Source organism: Nothobranchius furzeri, chromosome 7 (genome assembly GCF_043380555.1).
Source record: "Nothobranchius furzeri strain GRZ-AD chromosome 7, NfurGRZ-RIMD1, whole genome shotgun sequence".
Lineage (NCBI taxonomy): Eukaryota > Metazoa > Chordata > Actinopteri > Cyprinodontiformes > Nothobranchiidae > Nothobranchius > Nothobranchius furzeri.
Window position 1 is genome coordinate 24909960 of NC_091747.1, and position 23940 is coordinate 24933899.

The 23940-nt window shown below is 43.1% G+C and overlaps 1 protein-coding gene across 3 annotated transcripts in view; it reads left to right on the forward strand.

Moving 5' to 3' along the window:
• LOC107382734 (inactive dipeptidyl peptidase 10) overlaps nt 1-23940 on the forward strand; it is a 96998-nt gene that overhangs the window by 55602 nt on the left and 17456 nt on the right. For all 3 annotated transcript variants that reach the window (XM_015954984.3, XM_015954983.3, XM_015954985.3), the window contains exons 2-7: nt 5391-5502; nt 6366-6461; nt 8600-8694; nt 8778-8852; nt 17677-17729; nt 18038-18119. In XM_015954984.3, coding sequence (XP_015810470.3) covers nt 5391-5502; nt 6366-6461; nt 8600-8694; nt 8778-8852; nt 17677-17729; nt 18038-18119 — 513 coding nt within the window. The remainder of the gene's footprint in view (nt 1-5390; nt 5503-6365; nt 6462-8599; nt 8695-8777; nt 8853-17676; nt 17730-18037; nt 18120-23940) is intronic.

Consider the following 23940-nt stretch of genomic DNA (forward strand, 5'->3'; position numbering starts at 1 on the left):
TTTTGGCAGGGTTGACACAAACTTTTTGCTTTCTTCCTGTTTCTTACGTTTTTCAGACCCACTTGGATAACTTCGCTTCATTTTCTTCTCAGACAACAAACGTCCTCTTCCATTCTTCGCTTCCGCAGCTCCGCTGATACGTAACACGTTGTGGATGGAATAGTCCATGGTAGCTGGGCAACGGGGGACATTGAAACACTTTCACAGAAAGCAGTCTCATGCCAATTCATTACAATGCTTTTTACAATGACAGGGTTCACTCGTTTGAGAGCGAAAAATACCTTAAACATATTAGTTAAGTGTTCATCATGGGGCCCTTAAAGTTTTTGAGGCCCAAGGCAATCGTCTACCTTTGCCTAATGGTAACGCCGCCTCTGCTCAAAGCACAGCCACCCAAACTAATAAAATTTCCATAACTCAACACAGTGGCTGGATTTCATCAATATAAATAAATAATAAAGTAAGAATAATTTGACCTTAGACGAAGTTTGACTTCTTCACTGAACAAGAGGAGAAGCAAAAAACAAAAAGGAATTACCTGCTCTGCGGAAGAGCCAGAATCTAATATTAAAAGAAAGAGGAAAGTCATGAATCCGCCCCCGCAGGTGCTCGTACACCCAAAACATCTCAGGGCATCTCAACCCAAAGAGTCCAAGTGACTTTCAGCAGCCACTGGGTCTGTAAAAAGCAGATGATCACCATCAGAGATCATCTTGATGTTTGCAGGATAATAACGAAGAAAAGCTTGTAGACCCAAGGCGTGAGCCCGGTTCAAAACCGGGAAGCAGCGGCGTCTCCGACGAGCTGTTTCATCACTGAAATCAGCAGCAAATCGAACCGATTTACCAGCCACCAACACCTCAGACTTCCTTGCCAGAGCCAGGATCCAATCTCTGTCATTCGCTCGGAGAAAACAGACCACCAAGGTCCGAGGAGATCCTGACGCGCCAGGTTGTCCAACCCACCGTGCCCGAGCTATATCAGGAGGAGATCCCGCCAGCTCTGGGAACCACACCAACAAGTTGCTCCTAAAATGGGATAGAGCATTGTTAAGCTCAATCCCCTCTTTTAAATTGAGGATCCGGATATTATTCCTTCTACTTTGATCATCGAGGGCAGTAATCTTCCTCTGGAGTTTCTGCAGGTCTGCGCTCTGAGCCACGGGAGCGTCCTACACGCACCGCACCCTTTTTTGGAGTAAGGTGGTGATTTGTTTTTGAGTTTCAAGCTCTTGCGTGTGCTTGTCAAGTGTAGATCGAATTGAGTCAAGTTGAGAATCAAGACTATCAAACCGAACCTTGGCATGTTTTTCTGCTTTGTCAAAAAACGTTTGAAGAGTAGACTCCAGAGTCTCCTTGTTCAGGATTTCCAGTGACACGTCAGCAGCGTCGTCATCAGAGCCCTTCGTTTGATCTTTCTGCTGGCGCTTAGGAGGCATTTTTATCAGTAATATGGCTTAGTAATTCACCTTCTTCCCCACTCCTCCAAAAAAGAACTTAAATTCACGCACCAAATGCAAAAAGGTCAAAAATCCAGGTAGTTAATTAAATTATGCAGGAGAGACCGCAAGCAACCACTCACTCACTCCGCCATCTTTTTGTGTTTATTATTATTAATAATAATAATAATAATAATAATAATAATAATAATAATAATAATAATTGTTTTTTATTATTATTATTAATATTAATATTATTGTTTATTATTATTATTATTATTGTTAATAAACATCCACTATTTAAACCATCATAACATCAGAAAGGCTGTGAAACCTAAAGCTACAGCTGCTGCACAAATCCCAGGAAAGACTGAAGCAGAGAGGAAAACATCTCGAATGCTCCCCAGTGAGGAAGACATGGAGTCTGATTTTATCCGGGATTCATCCCGACAGCCTGTTCTGCTCTCTAAATGTTGCGTCACTTACAGTAACATGGATCATTTGTTCTGCGACAACGTTCTGACCTCTGGATTTCTTCTTCCACACAGCTGTGTTTCTTTCAAACAAAACCCAGAATCTGGGTGGAAGTGCGACCACATGGTGCTGTCACCCAGAGAGGGAGAGAAGGAGTGTGTTTGAAGCCGGAGAGGAGACGCTGACATGCTGCAGATGAGATGCAGTATTTAGTATGTGTTTGGATTTCTAGTGTTGCTTTTGCAGCCGGGGAGCTCTCCAGCTCGCTCAGCTGCTGTCAAACACAAACACAGTTTCGGCTTCTAGCTGCATCTTTTCTGCAGAAGCTCCTGTGGGAGGCAGGAGTTCCTGTTAGTTGACGAGAAGAGATTAGAATCCTGAAAATTAAATCTGGACCTGACGTCTGATGCTGCATCTGACTGACTCCATCTTATTTTTGTTTTGCTTCATCCTGACGTCCTTCTAGAAACAAGAGGAATGATGATGAAAACTAAATAAAAAAGTTTCACTATCTGATGTGACTCGTGTTTGTGATAAAAGATGTACTTTTGACCACAAACCAAAAGGTCTCTGCTGTTTACGAAGGACGGATACAGATTCAGAGGAACCAAACTTCCTTCCAAAGGATCTAGATGCCACAGAGACATAATGTCCACAGACAGGACAACAGGTAGTGGACGCAGGGCTTAAAAAGCTGATCGGTAGACAGATCCACAAATCCACAGAAAGGTTTCCAGTTGCCCGGAGAGCTGATAGCCCCGCAGAAACAAAGCTGAATAACTGGAGGACGTGTCCAAGCATCAGTCTGTCCTTCACAATCATCCTGGCAGTTTAGAACAATCAAATATGAGGATTTGTGGTGAGGACCCCTGGGAGTCGGTGGTTCTTGACTTTAGGAAGAGTTGTCTGAATCCCTGCCTGCTGTAAATTGTGTGACGTCACTGAGTTGGTTTCGTACAAGAAACAAATATTGATTTAGAGGAACTTGTTTGAATTAAAACTAAGCCGATGTTATTCCATTTGAAATTCTCTATATCTGTTTGTTGTTTTGAAAGGTTAAATCTGATTATTTACTCCCGATCCTTTAAAAATCACATGATTGGATCAGAATATAAACACAAAAACGTCCTAATAATTATCTGACTTCTTTTTATGAAGTTCTTTTTTCTTCAAAGTTCAGGAATAATTTTCGCACTTCCACATTTGCGCCCTTCAACTGTGCGTTCCCGTCCAGGGCTGCGAGTGTGTAGGGTGTCTCGATTGTCAAGTGTGGAATTTGACCACGCCCCTTTTGCATCGTTAATCCGCAATTCACCTAAGTCTGCATGGAAGTGGACTTGGGTGAAGTGTGCTACCCATCGATTGCTGCGTGGAAATTTTGAGAAGAAGGCGAAGCAAAGGCTCAAGTGCTTTTTCTAGGGTTAGGGTTATTATTGATATTTATTGATGCTCCGAGTGTTTTAGACAAAGATTTAATGTGGACAGCAATAAAAAAAAATTAGTCAATGAATTGTTTGTTTGAAAGTTGTTAATAAAGATTTTTTTTTAAGTAGCACCAACAGCGATTGACATGCGTTGCGATCGATGACGCAATGCTCCCTGTCTCAATTCGCGCACTCGAAGCCTTACTGCTCACTTCCTCCAATGGCACTTGGCGTATTCTGATTGGACCATGGTCTCCTGCTGCTCCTCCTCACCTGACCTCCATCAGCTGCGTCTCATTAATCACCAGGGGTCTCATTTATCAAACATTGCGTAGAATCCTTACTAAAACCGTACTTAAGCTTAGCAAAAAAAAGCTCTTACACCAAGTAGGTTTGTGATCTATCAAACATGGAGTACACACAGCTGCACGCAATCTCCGCTTCATAAATCAGAGACTATCTAGAATGTTTCTCAGCTGCTTTTCAGTCTCATCCCGCCCTCACCACGCCCACTTACTGCCATCAATAGTCAATGCAAAGTGCCTTGTGGTTCTCATGCATATACATAGGCCGGCTGTTGCAGCGCTCCGCCAATGACATGGCGACCGTAGATCAAGGCAGATCAAGGAAGCACAATTTCACAGAAGCAGGAGTTGAGGTACCTGTGGGTGAGGTGGAGAAATGAAAGGAAGTGCTTTTGCAAAACAAATAAGAGAAAATCCACAGAGTGGCACAGCGTTGCTGAAGCCGTCAATGCTGACTTCTTCAGAGAGATCTGTGGCGGATATAAAAACAATGGTCCAATCGATTCAATCCACAGACCCCTGAGTGAAAGTCACATGCACTAACCAGTCACTCAAACAGAGATCTTCCTTGTCCAAGTAGCCAGGGTGCATGATCAATCGGGTCACAGTGACAGGACACACACACTGTCACAGACGCATTATGTTCTGTCTCAATCTGTCCCCCTGCTGATATTCTGCATTCCGTATTCTGCCCTTCGGGTTGTGTGTGTGTGTGTGTGCACGCGTGCGCACGTGTAACGTGACGAAGGAGCCATTTCTACCCTAACAGCTGTTTCCTTTTGACACAGTGTCAGTGTGTCTGAAACAGCCTGAAGGTCATACAGTCGTTTCTAAACTGTTTACATTCCAGCATGAAGACAGAAGAAAGAAGAATGAACTCGTTTCTTTTGATTAATCAAAGGACTATATTTTAATAAAGCTAATCCATCAAAGTGTTAGTCAATATAATAAGATGTGAAATTAAAATATTAATTATTTTATTATGATCTTAGAAATGAAGTAATGTAACTTTAAATGGTTCAACAGGTCTCATTTCACGTAGTGTTAAAGACATAACACATTCTTTTCACTGATCCAATCAGAATCTTACAGTGCGTGTGTGTGTGAGTGCGCGCACATGTGCGCGTGTGTGTGTGAGCGCGCGCACGCGCGTGTGTGTGTGTGTGTGTAGGGGGTCTTGTTCTGTGTGACAACGAAGCAGTACAAGTGATGATGCTGCAGGATTTCATGATTGTATCTTCTCAGCAGCAGCACTGCAGGTGCTCTCCATGTCCAACATGTGTGTAAGCCAGGTCCTTAGTCAACTTAATGTTGTGCACATTTTTGCTCTAAGTTTTCTTTCATAAATCCCAAAGTTTGCGTGGAAAGTTGCTTACGCAGTTTTCCGACCCCGTTTTGTGCGTAAGCTAGCTTGATAAATGAGGCCCCTGTCCTGTAGAAACTTCTCCCAGTTCTTTGTTCCTGCTGCTGGCCTGTTGGACTTTAGCCCCTAGTTCCTGCTGAGATTTGCATCCGTGAATCAAGACTAAATAATATTTAAATATGATCTGGTTTCCGGTTTGGGGCTTTCTTTTATTTAGTAGTTTTAGTCTTTTTTTTATTTTTTTTACCAGTTTGGTAAAAAGCTATGTCCTTATTTCCATGTTTAGTGTTTTTCCGGCATGAATGGGACGAGTCCAGGTTTTTTTTTCTGTATATTGTTTGGTATTTGACCCGTTTTGTCCTCTAACTCTTTATTTGTGTCTGTAGGATATTGGACCGATCGGACCAGACAGGAACTGGAAAGGCATCGGGATCTCGCTGCTGGTCATAGCGGTGGTTCTGTCTTTCATTGGACTGTCCATAGTTTTGCTGTCCAAGGGTGAGTCCACACCTTTAGTGCTGAAACGTCCGAGGCCATGAGAACGCTAAACAGGTCTGCAGTTAAAACACAAAAGGTCCCAAAAAACTTGTTTAGGGACCTTCTGGGATCTGGAATTGTTTTAGCGCCTATGGGACACCACATCCACCAGTTAAACCAGTAGAACCCAGTCTGCTCAGAAACTTTTTCTCATTCGATCTAATTAATCCTGAAGCTTCCCTCTGTGTGGTTTTGTCACACTGTTGGAAGTTGCTCCTTAAATCTGCCTCCACCTCCATGAGCTCCAGCTCCATCCCAGTGGAGGTTCAGAGACAATCCCAGCAGCTCCTTAGCTGGAGGCAGAGAGGTCCATGACAACAGGACCACAGAGATAGACAACTGGTAATCCTCAGCCTGCCTGTGTTCGGAGCGTGGGTTGGCGTTTAGTGGGAATAACGAGAAAACTCCTGGAATTTATGGTCTTTATTTCCTTTTCTGTTCCTGGATTATTTTCCATATATCTTCTTAGCATAAAAGTGGATTTTTTTTTTGTTATAAGAAAACATGAATCTGTCAATTCCAAACTGGTTCATATCTGGACGGGTTTAGAGATAATCTGGTCAGAGGACATTTTAACAAGTTGGAAGCTTTTAATGAACATCCCAATCTACAGGAACAGATCTCTCTCTCTCTCTCTCTCTCTCTCTCTCTCTCTGTCTCTCTCTCTCTCTCTCTCTCTCTCTCTCTCTCTCCCTCTCCCTCTCTCTCTCTCTCTCTCTCCCTCTCCCTCTCCCTCTCTCTCTCTCTCTCTCTCTCTCTCCCCCCCCCTCTCTCCCTCTCCCTCTCCCTCTCTCTCTCTCTCTCTCCCTCTCCCTCTCTCCTAGACAATGGTGGGAATCCCTTCGGCTCACAGCTGATGCTGGATGATCTCTTTCAGAGGAACTTCCAGATCCACGACCCGGATGCAACCTGGATCAGCCGTACGTTCCTGTAGGAAACACAAATGTTCTTTGTGAAATTCAGTCATCTCAGATTGGTCGAAGGCTGTTTGGAACGGATGCTCGAAGTTTTAAAATAAACCAAGTTTCATTAGGATGAAACTCGGAGCACGTCAAAGTGAGAAGTGGTGAAATCCTGTGAAGCCAATTAGGAGAAGGAGCATTCAGCCTGCAGCTGGAGGATGGAGAGGAACGCTCACCAGAGTCCTGCTAAAAGTCCTTTCTGCAAACAAAAATAAAATCCCTCTAGTTTTACGTCTGCAGGTAGAGCCAAACAAACATCTCTGTTGTGGGAAAAGATAAATAAAAAGGTTACTTCAATATTAAATTGGTTCCCAAACCTTATCCTTTGTTCCCTCCTCTCCATGATTGATGTCAAGTTGTTGTTATTGTTGTTGTTAGCCTCAAGGGCAACATGCTGATTATCACTTGTAAGTCGCTTTGGACAAAAGCGTCTGCTAAATACATAAACATAAACATAATATAAACATAGATGGAAACCTTGTTTCCTCGCCCAGACCCATGACACCGGGGCCCCCTTCTGGAGCCTTGGGGCACGTTGGCCAGCGCACGGTGGCCAGGCTTTACCCATGGAGCCCGGCCAGGCACAGCCCTCACCTATGGTCACAAGCTTTGGGTAGTGACCGAAAGAACAAGATCGTGGATCACAGAGTGGCTGGGCTCTCCCTTCTATTTACATTCAATTCAAATTCAAAGATACTTTATTAATCCCAGAGGGAAATTAGAGTTAGGGTTAGAAGCTCTGTCATCTGGGAGGGGCTCAGAGTAGACCCGCAGCTCCTCCATGTTGAGGAGTCTTGGGCATCTGGTCAGGATGCCTCCTGGACGCCTCCCTGGTGAGGTTTTCCGGGCACGTCCAACCGGGAGGAGACCTAAAGGGAGACCCAGGAGACGGTGGAGAGACTATGTCTCTTGGATGGCCAGGGAATGCCTTGGGATCCCCCCAGAGAGATGTTGTTTTATCACCATCACTGCCTCAAATCAATAGAAACGGAACAGGTTTATTCTTCCTGGTCTTTAAGATTAACAATTTTATTATATTGTTTTAAACAAAGTTTTATTTTAAAAGGTTTCATTACATAAATCAAGTAAGACCGACTTTTCTGCAATAATGTATTCCATATGAAGACAATTAGCATCACTTCTGAGGTTTAATGTCTCATTTCCACATTTCTAGTTATTTTAGGGTTAGAGCTGTTTGTTTTTCCTCTAAACAACAAGAATCCATCAGAGGATTGGGAGCAGGAACTCCATCCATCTCCTGTTTATTTCCTCTGAGTAGTCTCCTGGATGGCGTCAGCACAAGACGAGAACCATCCGATAATTTCAATCTGTCATGCATTAATGGGATTTAGGCTTCGGTGGACTAGGGGCTTGTTTTGGGATTAGAGCAGATTTTCTGATGGAACTCTGGTTAAAACCTGAGATGTAATCTCACATGTCCGAGTGCCAAATGAAGATCAGTCACCGTCTTCGTTCCGGGCAGAACCTCGCAGACGTGTATCTGCTCTGCTGGACCCTAATCTAGTTACCACGGTGACACCATGGCTGACCAGGAGCAGGAATGAAAATTTCCCCAGATTAGACATTGTAAATTGAGATTATTAATAATAATAATAATAATAATACTAGTAATAATAATAATAACAATACTAATAATAATAGTAATAGTAATACTAGTAATAACAACAACAACAACAATAATAATAATAATAATAATAATAATATGAATAATACTAATAATGATTATAGTAATAAAAATAATAGTAATAATAACAATAATAATAATAATACTAATAATAACAATAGTAATAGTAATAATACTAGGAATGATAATAATAATAATAATAATAATAATAATAATAATAATAATAATAATAATAATGATGATGATGATGATGATGATGATGATAATAATCAGCCACAGACCTGAAGACGATGGAGGGATTGGTTTATTTGGAGGTTAATACGTATTATTCATATTTAATAATAATCCAGGAACTCCTGGATCCTTCAGGATGAGATGTAACAAGTCTGTAAAAGGAAGTTCACAAGATTTTCTTTTATCTTTTGGACGAATATGTTTTTGTTTTTCGTAGCTGAAGAAATAATCTTTCGAAGCTGGGATGGAGATGTTTTCAAAGTTGACGTGAAAAGTGAAGAGACGGACCTCCTGGTGAAGAACAACACCTTTGTGAGGAAGACAGATTAAGTAAAAATAATTTTAGACAAATACAATATAAAACAGATAAAACTGTGTTTCTTTTTACTTCTCAGGTGACATTTAAAGCGACTAAGTTTGCTGTTTCTCCCGACAAGAACTTTGTTCTGCTGGGTTATGATGTCAGACAGGTAACGACTCAGTTCCACAGATAAAGAGCCTTTTCCTGTTGCTGTTTAGGAAACATTAAACACACCAGAGCAATATTTTACCGTCTCGTTACAGCCATGTGTTTCTGCACTCAGCTGACTGCTCAGACAATTATGAAACAAATCATGTTAATTAGTCCAAAGCTCTGATAAACTCAACTGGAGGAAAAGAATCCTGTCTTCAGTAATTTTTTTATTTTGTGCTTTTATTTTGAAATGAGTGGAGCTATCATGATACAAGGTTTGCTTTGACTAATCAACTGTGACAAAATAAATAATTATATTATATATGCCACGCAGAAGTGGATTGTGGGTAATACCCGCATCGATGCGGACTTTAGCGAAGTGCAGGTCAAGGGTGCAAAAGGGGTGTGGTCAGCTTCCACACGTGACAATGTAGCCACATCACCCCGGTCCTGTCCTTTGGCTCCGTCGCCTTCCGTGTACAGTTCAAGTTATTGACTTTGTTTTTAAATGGCTTCATGACCGAGCACCTCCTTATCTGTCTGACCTCCTCACCCCTTATCTCCTGCTGCTCTGCACTCCCAAGATGTGCTTCAAATCCAGGGGTGAACGAGCATTCGTCTATTGACCCTTTGCACCGACGTCACCTAATCACGTGGGTCCAGGTGCGCAGATAGGGTGGGGGACGGGGGGGATCTGAACCCCCCCCCCCGATTCAGATCGACCCCGATCCGTCCCCCGCACTAAGGCCAGAAAGAAAACAAAATCGGAGGTTAAGCGCTAGAAGCTCCTTTTTCCAATGACATTGAATGCAGCATGACGTAAACAAACACCAACTCCAGAGGCGCCAAAGTGGTTGCTGCTAGGATGCCGGATGAAAAGCAACGATTACTGCGTATTTAAAAAAGACCAACAGTGTAAGTAGGCGGGACCGATCTGTCTGTTTATGCATGTTGGTTCTAGTTTCAGTACGTTGTTGTCAGTGTTGGGACTTACTCGTTATAAGTGCCAAAGCCTCATTGCTGACTTTAACAAGTCTCATCTACAAATATGATCCCTCATGAAGTTACTACTTTACACCAGAAGATAGTGGAGATGTGGAACCTTCAGGCTGAGCAAAGTTTGGGAGTTTTTAGAGTTTGAAAATCGCCTCCCGCCGAGAGGCTCCCAGTCGGGGGGATTAGGAGATGCGTGCAGCATGAAGAGCACAAATATTAGATAAAACGTATAATTGCCGGCAGGTCTGGTCTTTGTTGACTGATCACTTTGTCTGGTATCTGACTGACTCTGATTATGAAGCAGAATATTGACTCTGATGAAGAAATTCACTCATCCAGCCGGGAAGATGGACACTGCTGCAGCATCAGACAGCTGGTGCTGCACGAGAGGTGTGTGGAGTTTACAAGCTCCAAATGTTGGGTTTGATGTTGGTTTAACCTTCTCTGGGACGTGATGGATGTAGAAACGATGGTAAAACACCGCTAACGTGACAGACGTAGTGACAATGTAAAAAAAAAGCTTTCAAAAGAGGCAGATGCTGATGCGTTAGATGTGGAAGACAAGTGCATCTCAGAGGGCAATATTTTCAGTTCTAGCCCCTCACAAATTGATGCCTTACTTCATCATGTTAATTCCTCTTTACGTGTTGCCCCTTTAAAAAAGAAGGTAATTAGGGACAGGAAGTTGGCTCCCTGGTTTAACTCTCATCTACGAGCCTTAAAACAAAACTCTAGGAAATTGGAGAGAACATGGCGCTCTACGCACCATGAGGAGGCCTTCTTGTCCTGGAAAAATAGTCTTGTGCTTTATAAAAATAAGCTTCAACAAACTAGAACTGCTTATTTTTCAGCATTAATTGAGGAGAATAAGCATAATCCTAAATTTCTTTTCAGTACAGTTGCTAAACTTACACAGAATCGTAGCTCTGAGCCATCTATTCCCTTAGCCCTCAGCAGCAATGACTTCATGGGATTTTTTACAAGTAAAATTAATTATATTAGAAACAAAATCTTTAGCATCCTCCCTAATGCGATTTCTTCTTCCTCAGTAAGTGAGGCAGCTTCAGAGGTGACTGTAGAACCTCATCTGTGCTTGAACCGTTTTGATCCAGTTGAGCTTTCAGAGTTATCAAAAATATTAGCTTCATCTAAACCTTCAACTTGCATTTTAGATCCAATCCCAACCAAATTATTTAAAGATGCATTTCCTTTAGTTACTGCCCCCATTCTAGATATAATCAATCTATCCTTAGTAAATGGGTATGTACCACAAGATTTTAAGGTTGCTGTAATCAAACCTTCACTTAAGAAGCCTTCTCTGGATCCAGATGACCCACTGAATTATAGACCAATATCTAACCTTTCATTTTTATCCAAAGTCCTGGAGAAAATAGTGGCCATCCAAGTATGTCAGCATTTAAACACTAATGCTCTGTTTGAGGAATTTCAGTCTGGTTTTAGAGAGTATCACAGCACTGAAACTGCATTAGTGAGAGTTACAAATGATATTCTCATGGCCTCAGATAAGAATCTTGTGTCTGTTCTAGTCTTGTTAGATCTCAGTGCTGCCTTTGACACAGTTGATCACAATCTTCTTTTAGAAAGACTTGAACATGTTGTAGGGATCAAAGGAACAGTGTTAGGCTGGTTTAGGTCCTACCTGTCTGACAGATTTCATTTTGTAAATGTACATGACAAATCTTCTTCATACTCCAGGGTTACTTGCGGAGTACCACAGGGTTCAGTGCTTGGACCAATTCTTTTTACTATATATATGCTCCCAATTGGTAAAATCATTAGACAGCATGGGATAAACTTCCACTGTTATGCTGACGATACTCAGTTATATTTATCCATTAACCCTGCTGAACCTAATCGGTTGGGTAGATTACAGGCTTGTCTTGAGGACATAAAAAATTGGATGACTCTTAACTTCTTGCTTTTAAATCAAGACAAGACAGAAGTTCTCATCTTTGGACCAGAAATCCAGAAAAGGAAATTGCTTAGCCAATTGCCTGACCTTAATGGCATTACATTAATCTCCGAGAGCAAAGCAAGGAACCTTGGTGTTATCTTTGACCAGGACATGTCATTCAAATCCCAGGTTTCACAAGTTTGTCGGATTTCCTTTTTCCACCTTCGGAATATTGCTAAGATTAGAAGCATCCTTTCCAGGAGTGATGCTGAAAAACTAGTTCATGCATTTATTACATCAAGACTGGATTACTGTAATTCATTACTCTCAGGAAGTCCACAGAATGTAGTTAAAAGTCTTCAGCTTGTCCAAAATGCTGCAGCTAGAGTTCTGATGAGAATTAAAAAGAGAGATCATATCTCTCCTGTCTTAGCTTCCCTACATTGGCTACCTGTTAAATTCAGAATACATTTTAAGATCCTTCTTCTCACATATAAAGCTCTTAATAATCAAGGTCCATCATACATCAGTAATCTGATTGTTCCATATGTTCCTAACCGAGCACTTCGCTCTCAGACTGCAGGTCTACTGGTGGTTCCAAGAATATCTAAATTTAGGATGGGAGGCAGATCTTTTAGTTATCAGGCTCCTCTCCTGTGGAACCAGCTCCCAGCTTTAGTCCGTGAGGCAGACACTTTGTCTACTTTTAAGACTAGGCTTAAAACATTTTTATTTGATAGGGCCTATGGTTAAAATCTGATGTTAGCCTAAATCTGGACAAGTGGGGGATTACAGGGAGGTGGAGTGCACAGTCGGTAAAGACGGCTCTCCCTTGCCCTGTCTCCAACATGCCTACATCTAAATAGGATAGATTATCCAGAGTTAACTCTGTAGTTATGCTGCTATAGGCTTAGACTGCTGGAGGACACACTGACCACTTTTCACACTCTACTGCTTTATTCTACAGTCTGCTCTTTAACTGTACTATTTTGTGCAATTTCAGCTGTTAACTTTATTTTCTCTGTAAGTGTTTTTCTCCCCAGAAGAAGCTACAGTGACGTTCTGCTGAGCTGTGGTGGCCTCATGGAGGGGGCCTTCGACTAGCACACTGCTGCTAACCACTAATACATTCTATCTCTCCTGATAATAACTTTTTACTTTTGACTTTTGATGTGCTAATACTAGTTTATCCGTTTAATTATAGATCCACTAGGATAAATAAAATAAAGTTTATCTTTCACCAAATACAATATTTACTAAGACATCACAATATAACTATAGACACATTACTTGTGTGTGTGTGTGTGTGTGTGTGTGTGTGTGTGTGTGTGTGTGTGTGTGTGTGTGTGTGTGTGTGTGTGTGTGTCTGCTCTGTCTTCTCGATCCCTAGTGAGTCGTGGAGGATGGCTGCTTATACTGAGCCAGGATTCTCTGGAGGTTTCTTCCCGTTAAAAGGGAGTTTTCCTCTCCACTGTCACTGCATGATTGCTTAGTATGAGGATTGCTGTATAGTCACTGACACTAGTCAGTGACTTGATGCAATTTGCTGGGTTCCTTATATAGGAAACATTATTTCTAATTGGCTTAATGAACTGTGAATTGGAATGTTTATTATGTGAAGTGCCTTGAGACGACTCTTGTAGTGATTTGGCGTTATATAAATAAACTTGAATTGAATTGAATTGAAGTGTGCCACATAATCATAAAAAAAGTAAAATGTGCAATTTAAAAAGAGCTTTATATATTTATTTGTAAATAAAACTTTCCAAATATAATGAAAATTTCTAAATATCGTAAAAATACGAAGGAACATCTGTTGGTCAGGCTGAAAAGTTTGGGAACTACTGCTCTAAGTGATACTTGAATTTCATTTCTTATTATATTTTATGTGCAGTTTTTTAGGGCTTTTATGTTTTCTGTAAAGATCGGTATGCTGAAAATCATTTAATGTATTGCATAAAGCATGAGGTTTTGGTTAGTAATTGATTGGAAGAATAACAAGTAACTGAATTAAATAGTGGAGCGCCTCTGTCAGTGCACCCCAGGGCAGCTGTGGCAACATCATAGCTCATCACCATCAGTGTGTGAATGAATGAATGATACGCTGTAGTGTAAAGCGCTTTGGAGTCCTTACTCTGAGAGGCGCTATACAAATGTGGATCATTTATCATTTATAGTGTTGATCAGGCAGAGCTTTGCTGCCAGCGTTCCTCTGCATAATGGCTTCAAACACGTATATAAAAGTTAGTTTTTACGTAAACCGTTGGATGAAATTACACAAACTGACTGAGCTCTAGTTAAGGCTCTTGCAATAGTTTGTGTATGTGTGTGTGTGTGTGTGTGTGTGTGTGTGTGTCTGTGTGTGTGTGTGTGTGTGTGTGTGTGTGTGTACGTGTGTGTACGTGTGTGTGTGTGTGTGTGTGTGTGTGTGTCTGCGTGTGTGTCTGCGTGTGTGTGTGTGTGTGTGTGTGTGTGTGTACGTGTGTGTGTGTGTGCGTGTGCGTGTGCGCACCTGTGTGTGTGCGTGTGTACGTGTGTGTGTGTGTGTGTGTGTGTGTGTGTGTGTGTGTGTGTGTGTGTACGTGTGTGTGTGTGTACGCGTGTGTGTACGTGTGTGTGTGTGTGTGTGTGTGTGTGTGTGTGTGTGTGTGTGTGTGTGTGTGTGTGTGTGTGTGTGTGTGTGTGTGTGTGTGTGCATGTGTTTTGGGGAGGGTACATTGGAACTTTGTCCCCCCCAGTTTGAAAATCCTATCTGCGCCCCTGCGTGGGTCCAACATGGTGGACGGCAAAAGCTTGTAAACAGTGAGTGACACGAGTACTAAACAAAGGGAAAAGTAGAGTCTGAAATTGTTTTTGCGATCAAAACAAAAACAAAACTCCTCCAGCATTCCTTCAACTAGTTCATGCCCAGTTCAGTTATCAGAAGTAGCGCATCTAGCGGGGGCTCATAGAGAGCGGTATGTTAACTAGCTTACCAACGTTCGCTTATGTTCTCTCTGCAGCTGTTCACCGATGTAAACATGTTGCTGACTTTGCCTAAATTCACCCCTCTGGATTTATAACTTTATGCTGTAAACAGCGTTTCACTTTACACCAAAGCTGATTGTTAAAAAGTCTGGATCCCTACCAGCTTCTGTTGCTGGTGGTGTTACAGGGTTCTGCTGCTGCTCTCACACCGGAATGAGAAGATCTCTGAACGCAGACGCTCATATAAATAAATAACGTCATTTTAACACACTTAATCATACATCGGAGCTTTAATATTGTTAATAATCGTCTCGCTTTACACTACAGTGGACGGAGCGCAGCCTCCGTGGTGAAACACCCATCCATCAGGATTACCAATAACTAATTCCATGCTATCGTTCTTTTTTAAAAAACAGAAATGGTTTCGTTACCTGTTTTTTTCGCTACGTTTCGCCTGTGGCTGCAGACTTCTTCAGGCTGACGCTGATGGTGGAGAGTCACTTCCTTCTCCGTTTATCTGTGGGCAGCAGAGGACGTTGTCGCCCTCTGCTGCCCGCTCTCCCCTCTCTGACGATGCAGTCCCATGCGTGGTCCATCGTGTAAACTCCATCGTCTCTGTTCATGGTCCCACATCCACGTCTCCTTATCTATATAGCTTCTTTTATCCATCTTTTGTATTTCTGTTGTTTGGTGTTTATGATCCTTGTGTTGTCCCAGTCCATTATATGGTTTTCTCTTGTGCAGTGATCTGTTACGGCTGACTTCTTTATTGTTCTTTCTGCTTCTTCTTTTGCTGCTCTTGTGTCTTTGACTTGTTTCTTTCTCACACTCCTTTCTATGTTCTATTGTTCGTGTGTTGAGTTGGCGTCCGGTTTCTCCTATGTATGTTTAATTGCAGAGTTTGCATGGGATTTCGTAAACGACTCCACATTTAAGTCCAGCTGGTATTTTGTCTTTTGGGTGCACTAGTCTGTTTCTAACTGTTGTGTATGGTTTTGTTGGTGTGTTTATGTTGTGTTTTTTCATTGTTGCTCTTATTTTTTCCGTTATGCCTCTGATGTATGGTAGGATTATCACTGGTTTTGGTTCTTGTCTTTCTGGGTTTCTGGTTCTTTTTTGGGGTTGTTCTTTGCTTTCTGTTTTTGTTTGTTGTTTTCCTTTGTTTAAAGTCTTTAAAGCGTGTTGTATGTGTTTGTCTTCTTGTTTACGGTCTCTTTCTTCTGCTATCATGTTTGCTCGGTAATATAATGTTCTGATTACTGACATGTTGTGTATGGTGGGGTGTTCTGATGTCCATAATAGATATTGGTCTGTGTGTGTTGGTTTCCTGTATGTGTTTATGTTTAGGGTCCCGTCGGTCTGCCTGGTTATTTTCATATCCATAAATGCTATGCTGCCTTCTGTTTCTGACTCATAAGTGAACTTCATGTTGCCCATGTCGTCAATGTTATTCAAGTGTTGTGTTAGTGTTTCTGTTTGTCCTTTTGGTATGATTCCCAGTATGTCGTCTACGTAGTGTTTCCATAGTTTTATTTTGCAGTTTGGGGGGGGGGGGGGGGGGGGGGGCTATGGCTTTTTGCTCTAGGTCTTCCATGAAAAACTCAGCTCAATGGATGAAACCGTTTGAATCTTCATCACTGGTCTCGGGTCCTACGATCAATAGGTATGTGAGTGCTCGCCACAAATCCGGCCGTTCTGCTTGCTGATCCGAGGAACATTCTGGTGCTGATGGAGTACGCAGGCCCGATAATGAGAGCTCTGTTCTGGACGGGACTCTGATGGATGGAGCGTTCATCATTAAAGTGACAGCAGGGATCAATGGAGACTGATGCTTGGCTGCTCCAGACTCCAGACGACGTGAGAATTCATCCTAATCTCTGCTGCTTCCGTCCACGTTCACCATCTGATGTTCACCAGGACCTCGCTTAGGCACAAATATTCACTTTACCACCAAAGATGCAGCACAAGCGTCTCACTGTCTGATTATTTAAAGAAACTCACCGAGGAGAAAGATGAAATCCATAAACATCAGTTTGTTTACAGAAGCAGAAAAATCCCTTCCTGCTTCTCCTGCGTGACCCTGAACAGAAGACCGCATCAGCACCACACCTGTCAATCACCGCGGGTCTCTGAGTGATGCTGACGTCTTCTTTAAAGGAGACAAAGATTCTCATCTTCTTCACCTGTATCCGAATTATGCCTAAATAATGTATTAATATTATTATTCATGAATGTTTTTAGCAGAACTCTTATTTTGTATGAATCAGGGCTTTAACGGCATCATCCATCCTGCATCATTTGTGTGGCTTGTTTTTGGTCCTTTATGTTTGCAACGACAGAAAAATGTTCGTTTTTATGCTGTTGGAGCTGCACAGTAAAGCAGTTGTGATAATTGAAATGTTGGGCAAGCAGCCCTTTATTGCTGTTTAATGTTGGGGTGAATTAACCTCTGAGGAGGTCTTATCCAGACCAGAAAATCAGAAGGAAATTAAATTAGCAGCTCTGAGAGGAGAAAATATTTATGTTTCATTTAAAGCGGCCGTTCGTTTGTAAAGGGAAACAGTTTCACTCATAATGAGGTTCATAAATCTGGGAACCACTCGATGTAGACGAGGAATCTGGGAAACAAAACATCAGCCTTGTTGTTCTTAGCTCATTTGACCAAATGCAAACGGCGATGTTTGGCAAAGATCACAGAAAGCTGCTAAAGAGAGGAGACTAGAGAACAAGATGCTCGAACATCAATCAGGAAAAACGCATTTGTGCAAAAAGCAACGGAAACAAATGAGTCTGAAGGAAGAGCAGGAAGTGACGGTCTGATGAAAGATGGATGAATCCGTCCTCACGGGCGAGGAGAGAAAATCGTCTGGGAGTAAAAAGAAAACCAATGTGTGCTTTACTTCCTGTCTTATTTTGAAATGTGGAGGACGATCTTATTAATCATCTTTTTGTTGAACTTTAGGTTTACCAGCACTCGTTCCTGGCTTCGTATCTGGTTTATAACCTGCACACAAGGTGAGGCTCGAGGTCCAGCAGGGACGTCTGGGGCTTTCATAATAACTTTATTTAAACCTTACATAAATAATAATTTGGTCCAGTTGAAAGGATTGATATGCTTTATATACGGGGAGGATTAAAGTCAAACATAAATAAATAGCATTGAAATATATGTTGTGAAATTCATATTTTATGTTTGAAATAATTATAATGAAGTTTTTTACGACCATAAATAAAACCTCGTTTGGTTTTTCTGTCTGTGCATCTACTAAAAATGAACCGTTAGAACATTACAGAGATTCATCTGAGTGTTTCCAACATTCCAGGGAGGTCCGGGAGCTCAACCCTCCAGAGGTGTCGGACTCGGTTCTGCAGTTCGCCTCATGGGGCGTTCAGGGTCAGCAACTGGTGAGAGGGGGGTTATTGAAATATGGCCATGCATCACAGATGTTAGATTGAGGCTTTGAGTTGGACACTTACCTTTTTAATACCTAGAACCCGAAACAGATCCCAGAGTTTAAACCAAACTCCCCCTAGCGCTGGACTGCATCATAAGTTTTAAGCCCCGCCTCTTATAAGTCAACAACAAGGACATTTTCCTGATTAGAAACTATAAACAGACCTTGGATCTTTTTTCCAGACTTTGATTCCAGTGGTTTTAAGACGTTTTATTGGAAAATAGTTTTTTGATGCTGAAACGAAGATGAAAGTGAGTGGGCGGAGTGAACCAATCTGTTCTCCTTTTGTGACTTTAAATGTTTAGAAATACCGTAAATCCTCTAATACAGGCCCGGGCCTGTATTTGACTCAAGCTCATCAAGCTCCAGGCCTTTATTGGAAGGAGGGCCAGTATTAGAGGCATGCCTCTATTTCTAAATGAGCAAAATGAACTAATGGTTCGCTGGAGTTTTTGACAAATTTGCGCCCACATTTTCAAAGTTAAACACATTTCTTTTAACAATGGTAGTTTCTGCTTCAGCCATCTCCCCCCTCCCCCTGCTTCAGCCCTCTCCCCCCTCCCCCTGCGCAGCGGCGCAAACTCACTGATGCGCCTGCAGACTCTTGGAGATCCTGCTGCTCTAAACATTAAAATAATTATTTCATTTTCTGTTCCTCACTTCTGATGACCTTCAATGGTGTCTGTTTGTTGCAACAGCAGGTACAAAAACTAACTTGTTTTTATTTGACTATTTTTCTGTCCTGCCTGTTAATTATCTTCCTGCATCTCCTCTCAGTCCTAAAGAAAAACTGCTACCTGGGTTCATATATATTCACCTCATGGGTTACCTTTGAACTGCAGTTCTAAAAGATCTACCGACCGCAAAAACGGTGGTGATCAGTGCGTCGGAGGACAAGGTGATGCCCCGCTCCACAGCATGCAGCGAAACGCATCAGGCGCAAATAAAAGACAGAAAACATTAAAGGAAATGAACTGACATGAATGATCGCGTGTTAAATTAGTTTTTGAGGTGGTGACACTTGATTGTTACTGTGGCCGTGCTCAGGAGGCAGATCTACCGACCGCGAAAACAGCGGAGCGCTCCCTGCTTGCCGGCGCATCAGTGATCTGTGCGTCCGAGGACAAGGTGAAGCGCCCCGCTCCACAGCAGCGATACACATCAGGCGCAAATAAAAGACAGAAAACATTAAAGGAAATGAACCGACATGAACGATCGCGTGTCCGTACCTACGGTCTGGCACAGCGCATTGCCCCCCCCCCCCCCCCCCCCCCCCCCTCGAGCTCAGGAGCTTGTCACCTGCTGATAGCAGGCTGCTGTCTTTTCCGAGGGCTGCATCTTGCCGGTCATTATCACGTGACAGCGACTAGTCGACGACAGGCATAAAAAGTCACTACAGTAATCCCTCGTTTATTGCGGTAGATGTGTTCCAGACCTGGCCGCGATAGGTGAAAATCCGTAGTAGGGACTCCCAGCATGCCCCTCGCGGGGATTCCCTCCACGTTGCACCTACGTCACAAACCGCGGCTATAAACGGAAGTCGCCTTTCCAGCTCACCACTCAGTCATCGTTTCTTCAGATTCATGATCAGAGTTTCCAACCTACCGATCAATCCAACGAACTATCAGCTCATAGTAAGTTATCTTACTTACTTCTGGAAAGCCCGGCATTTCCGTGTCACTTCGTTGACGCTCGAACGCTCGGGGGTTTCCTAGATCAGCCGGCGTTTCATCGACGCTATCACTTCCGCATCTGTGAAACCACACTCCCTATTGAATTATCGTATGATCACATTCTCTTTTTGTGGGTAAAACTCAAGAAAATTTTTTTTACTTGTTCTTTTTTTTAGTTTTATTACAAAAAGTGCATTTTATGATGAAATTGATGAAAAAAACTAAAATTTCTTGATATTTCGCATAGAAAAATACCGCGAATCAGTGAAAAATACCGCGAATCTGCGAATTCCCCCTGAAAAATGCTCCAAAGAAAAAATCCGCGAAGCAGCGAATCCGCGATGAACGAACCGCGAAGTAGCGAGGGATTCCTGTATAGTGAAGTTGACTAGTTCATACACCCCCTACTGCTGCTCTCCATAGTGTTCTGCAGCATAATCAGCACGTTCTCTTTGAACTTGATAGTGTAATGACCTGGCTGGGGTTGTAAGCCAGGTGCATTCTGGGTATTGTGTTATATGTGTTTCCTATCGTTCTGCTAGTTCCTATGTGCTGATTTGCGTGTTGTGTGAGTGTTATGTAAGCCACAGGGAAGGTGAAGTGTGTTTTGTGGAGGGGTTGAATTAGCATGGTTAACTGACACCGTGACTCTGTGTGGTAGGAGCATGATAGAGGATCGTGTCTGTAGCGTTACAAAGCATAGAAGGAAAAGTCCAATAAAGGTCTGTGTAAATCTCTACTGCCTCCTGCTGGTTGATTTGGGGACTATAACCCTGCTGCTGGGACGGTCATACTTGCTTGTTACCACATTCCACCCGGCCACAATAAGAGACCCGACACCGGCCAAAATTGGAGACCCGGCCTTTAATTGAATACCGGCCTGTATTAAAGGTTTCACGCTATAACAAAAAATTGTAAAATAAACAATAAGGTGGCGCACTGACCCGGAGCCAAATGACGATCCCAATCAGCGCGCCTCCAGCGATGTTTACGTCGATCTCAATCAGCGCGCCTCCAGCGATGTTTATCCGCTCCCGGGAAAACGTTGGAGGAAAAGAGGTAAACGAGCATGAATCCAGGTGAGAATGAGACTTCTCTTAAAGCGTGATTTATCTGGTAAACATTGGCACGATCTTCTAGCTTTTTGTCCTTTGTTTGGCGACTTGAATGCTACTTCCACATTCCCGCAGCGCGGTTTCTCCGTCCAAGTTTTTTAAGTTCAGTTTTTTCTCATTCCTCAGTGGTTTCTCCTCCTGTTCCCTCCATAAGTGGTTTTTATAAACACCGTGGATCTAACCCTGCTAATTTACGTCCACTAACTCCAGCTGTTTCTGTAGTTTCTGATTCCTCCACCTCACTCAGCATGGCTCTATTGAACACCCGCTCTTTTGACAATAAGTCCTTCCTGCTCAATGATCTAATTCTCTCTAAAAACCTGGGTTTTCTCTTTCTGATTGAAGTTTGGCAGCAAACATCTGATTATTCTGGTATGATTGAACTTTGTCCGAGTGGTTATTCTTTTCTTAGCCAGCCCCAGGGTTCTGGTCGTGGCGGAGTCCTGGCTGTTGTTTTCAGAGACCATCTTCCATGTAGCTCTACAACCTCTGGTCACTTTGCTTCCTTTGAACTTCAGCTGATTAAAGTCGGGCGTAAGGACCCGTTCTACTGTGCTGTGGCCCACCTGGTCCAAACAGTTCTTTCCTTCAGGAGTTTAGTGACTTTCTATCCTCCACTGTGAAGCTGTCCAGACTGGTGATTGTTGGTGACTTTAACATCCATGTTGATGATCCCTCTGATCACTTTGCCATGAATTTCTCCAGCTTTATGGACTCCTTCAGCTTTACCCAGCATGTTTCTGGCCCCACACACACCAGGGGGAACACTCTAGACCTTGTTTTTACCCTGGGTCTAAATGCTGACAGTGTTTGTCCTGAGGACGTTTATATTTCAGATCACCATTGCATTTTCTTTAACTTGTCAGTTTCTGCGTCCCCACCTCCTGCTCGCCGTATGGTTAGTTCTCGTTTTCTTAATGAGAGCACAGCTAGCAATTTTTCTGCTGCTTTTGATCCACCCTGTTCTTCTGATAACGACCCAGATTCCTTAACTTCTCAGTTTAACGAGCACTGCCTCTCCATTCTGGACAACATCTGTCCTGTCAGAACCAGATCAGTTCCTGCAGTGAACCCTACTCCCTGGTTTAATGACAGCCTTCACAGCCTGAAGCGCCAATGCAGAAAAATTGAGCGCTTGTGGAAGAAAACCCATCTCCACGTCCATCTGCTGCACCTAAAGGATCTCCTGACATCCTTTAACTCTGCAGTCAGAGACGCCAGGGTTTCCTATTTCTCCAACCTGGTGTCCCAGAGCAAAGGGAACCCCAAGGTGCTGTTTAACACCATCAGCAGCATCGTCTCTCCTGCCTCTCCTACAGCCTCCATCCACTCTGTTGCAGACTGTGAGAACTTTCTGTCTTTCTTTGTGGACAAAGTCAATAAGGTTAGATCTAGCATCTCTCCTTCAGCCTTATCGCCGCCTCCCCCGACTCGAACCAGGCCCATCATCCTAGATAGCTTTGCTCCTGTTTCTTTGCATGAGTTAACCAAACTAGTTAACTCTATGAAGACCTCTGCATGCCCGCTCCACATCTTACCCTCATCTTTGTTTAGAAGTGCTTTTCAGTCCATCGGCCCCAGCGTGCTCTCTATAATTAATGCTTCTCTGGTTTCTGGTCAGGTCCCTGCTTGCTTTAAGAACGCTGTAATCCACCCGCTTCTTAAAAAACCGAGTCTCGACCCCTCTCTCCATAGCAGCTTCAGACCCATCTCTAAACTTCCGTTCATCTCCAAGATCTTGGAAAAGGTTGTGGCTAAACAACTCACAGCTGCTCTTGATGAACATAACATCTATGATAGCTTCCAGTCAGGTTTTCGTAGAGCTCATTCTACTGAAACAGCTCTTCTTGGGGTCTCTAATGACCTTCTGACTCACAGTGATGCAGGGGACTGTTTTGTTCTGGTCCTGCTGGACCTGACTGCAGCCTTTGACACTGTTGACCATCACCTGCTACTGGAGAGGCTGAGAGACTGGGTAGGCCTATCAGGATCTGCTCTGGAGTGGTTCTCCTCTTATCTCTCTGTGCTCTCCTTTTCTGTGGCCGTCTCCAACTTTAGGTCCTCCACCACCTCTCTTACCCATGGCGTCCCACAAGGTTCTGTGCTGGGGCCTCTGCTCTTCCTCCTCTATCTGCTTCCTCTTCAGCACATCCTGAGCTCCTTCAAAGGAATCTCCTACCATCTTTATGCAGATGGCATCCAACTGTACATCTCCTTTAAGCCCCATGAGATGTCTAAGCTGCAGCTGTTACACACCTGCTTAGACTCTATCAAAACCTGGATGGCTGGGAGCTTTCTTCAGCTGAATGAAGATAAGACTGAGATCCTCATCTGTGCCCCAGACAAGCTGGTTCCCAAAGTCAGAGACTCTCTTGGTCAGCTTGCTTCTCACACCAAACCTTCTGTCAGGAATCTTGGCATGACCTTTGACCCAACTCTCACCCTGAATTCTCATGTCAGTTCTCTTGTTCGCTCTTCCTTCTTCCATCTCAGGAACGTTGCTAAGCTGAGTCCCATTCTGTCCCGCTCTGAACTTGAGACAGTTCTCCACACCTTCATCTCCTCACGCTTAGACTACTGTAACTCTCTTTTCACTTGTCTGAGCAGAACCTCCCTGAACCGTCTACAGGTGGTTCAGAATGCCTGTGCTCGGCTTCTGACCAAGTCCTCCAAACACACGCACATCACCCCGCTTCTCCTCCAGCTTCACTGGCTGCCAGTCAACTTCAGGGTTCATTTCAAGATCCTGGTTCTGGCCTATAGGGCCTTACATGGACAAGCACCATTTTACATTGGTGATCTTCTTAGTCCCTACACCCCCAGCAGGTCCCTGAGGTCCAGTGATCAAAGCCTACTGGTTGGGCAACGCACCAGGCTAAAGGTCAAAGGTGACAGATCATTTGCTGCTGTGGCCCCCAGACTCTGGAACTCTCTCCCCCTGAGCCTGAGATCAGTGGACTCAGTGGTCTCCTTCAAAAACTGC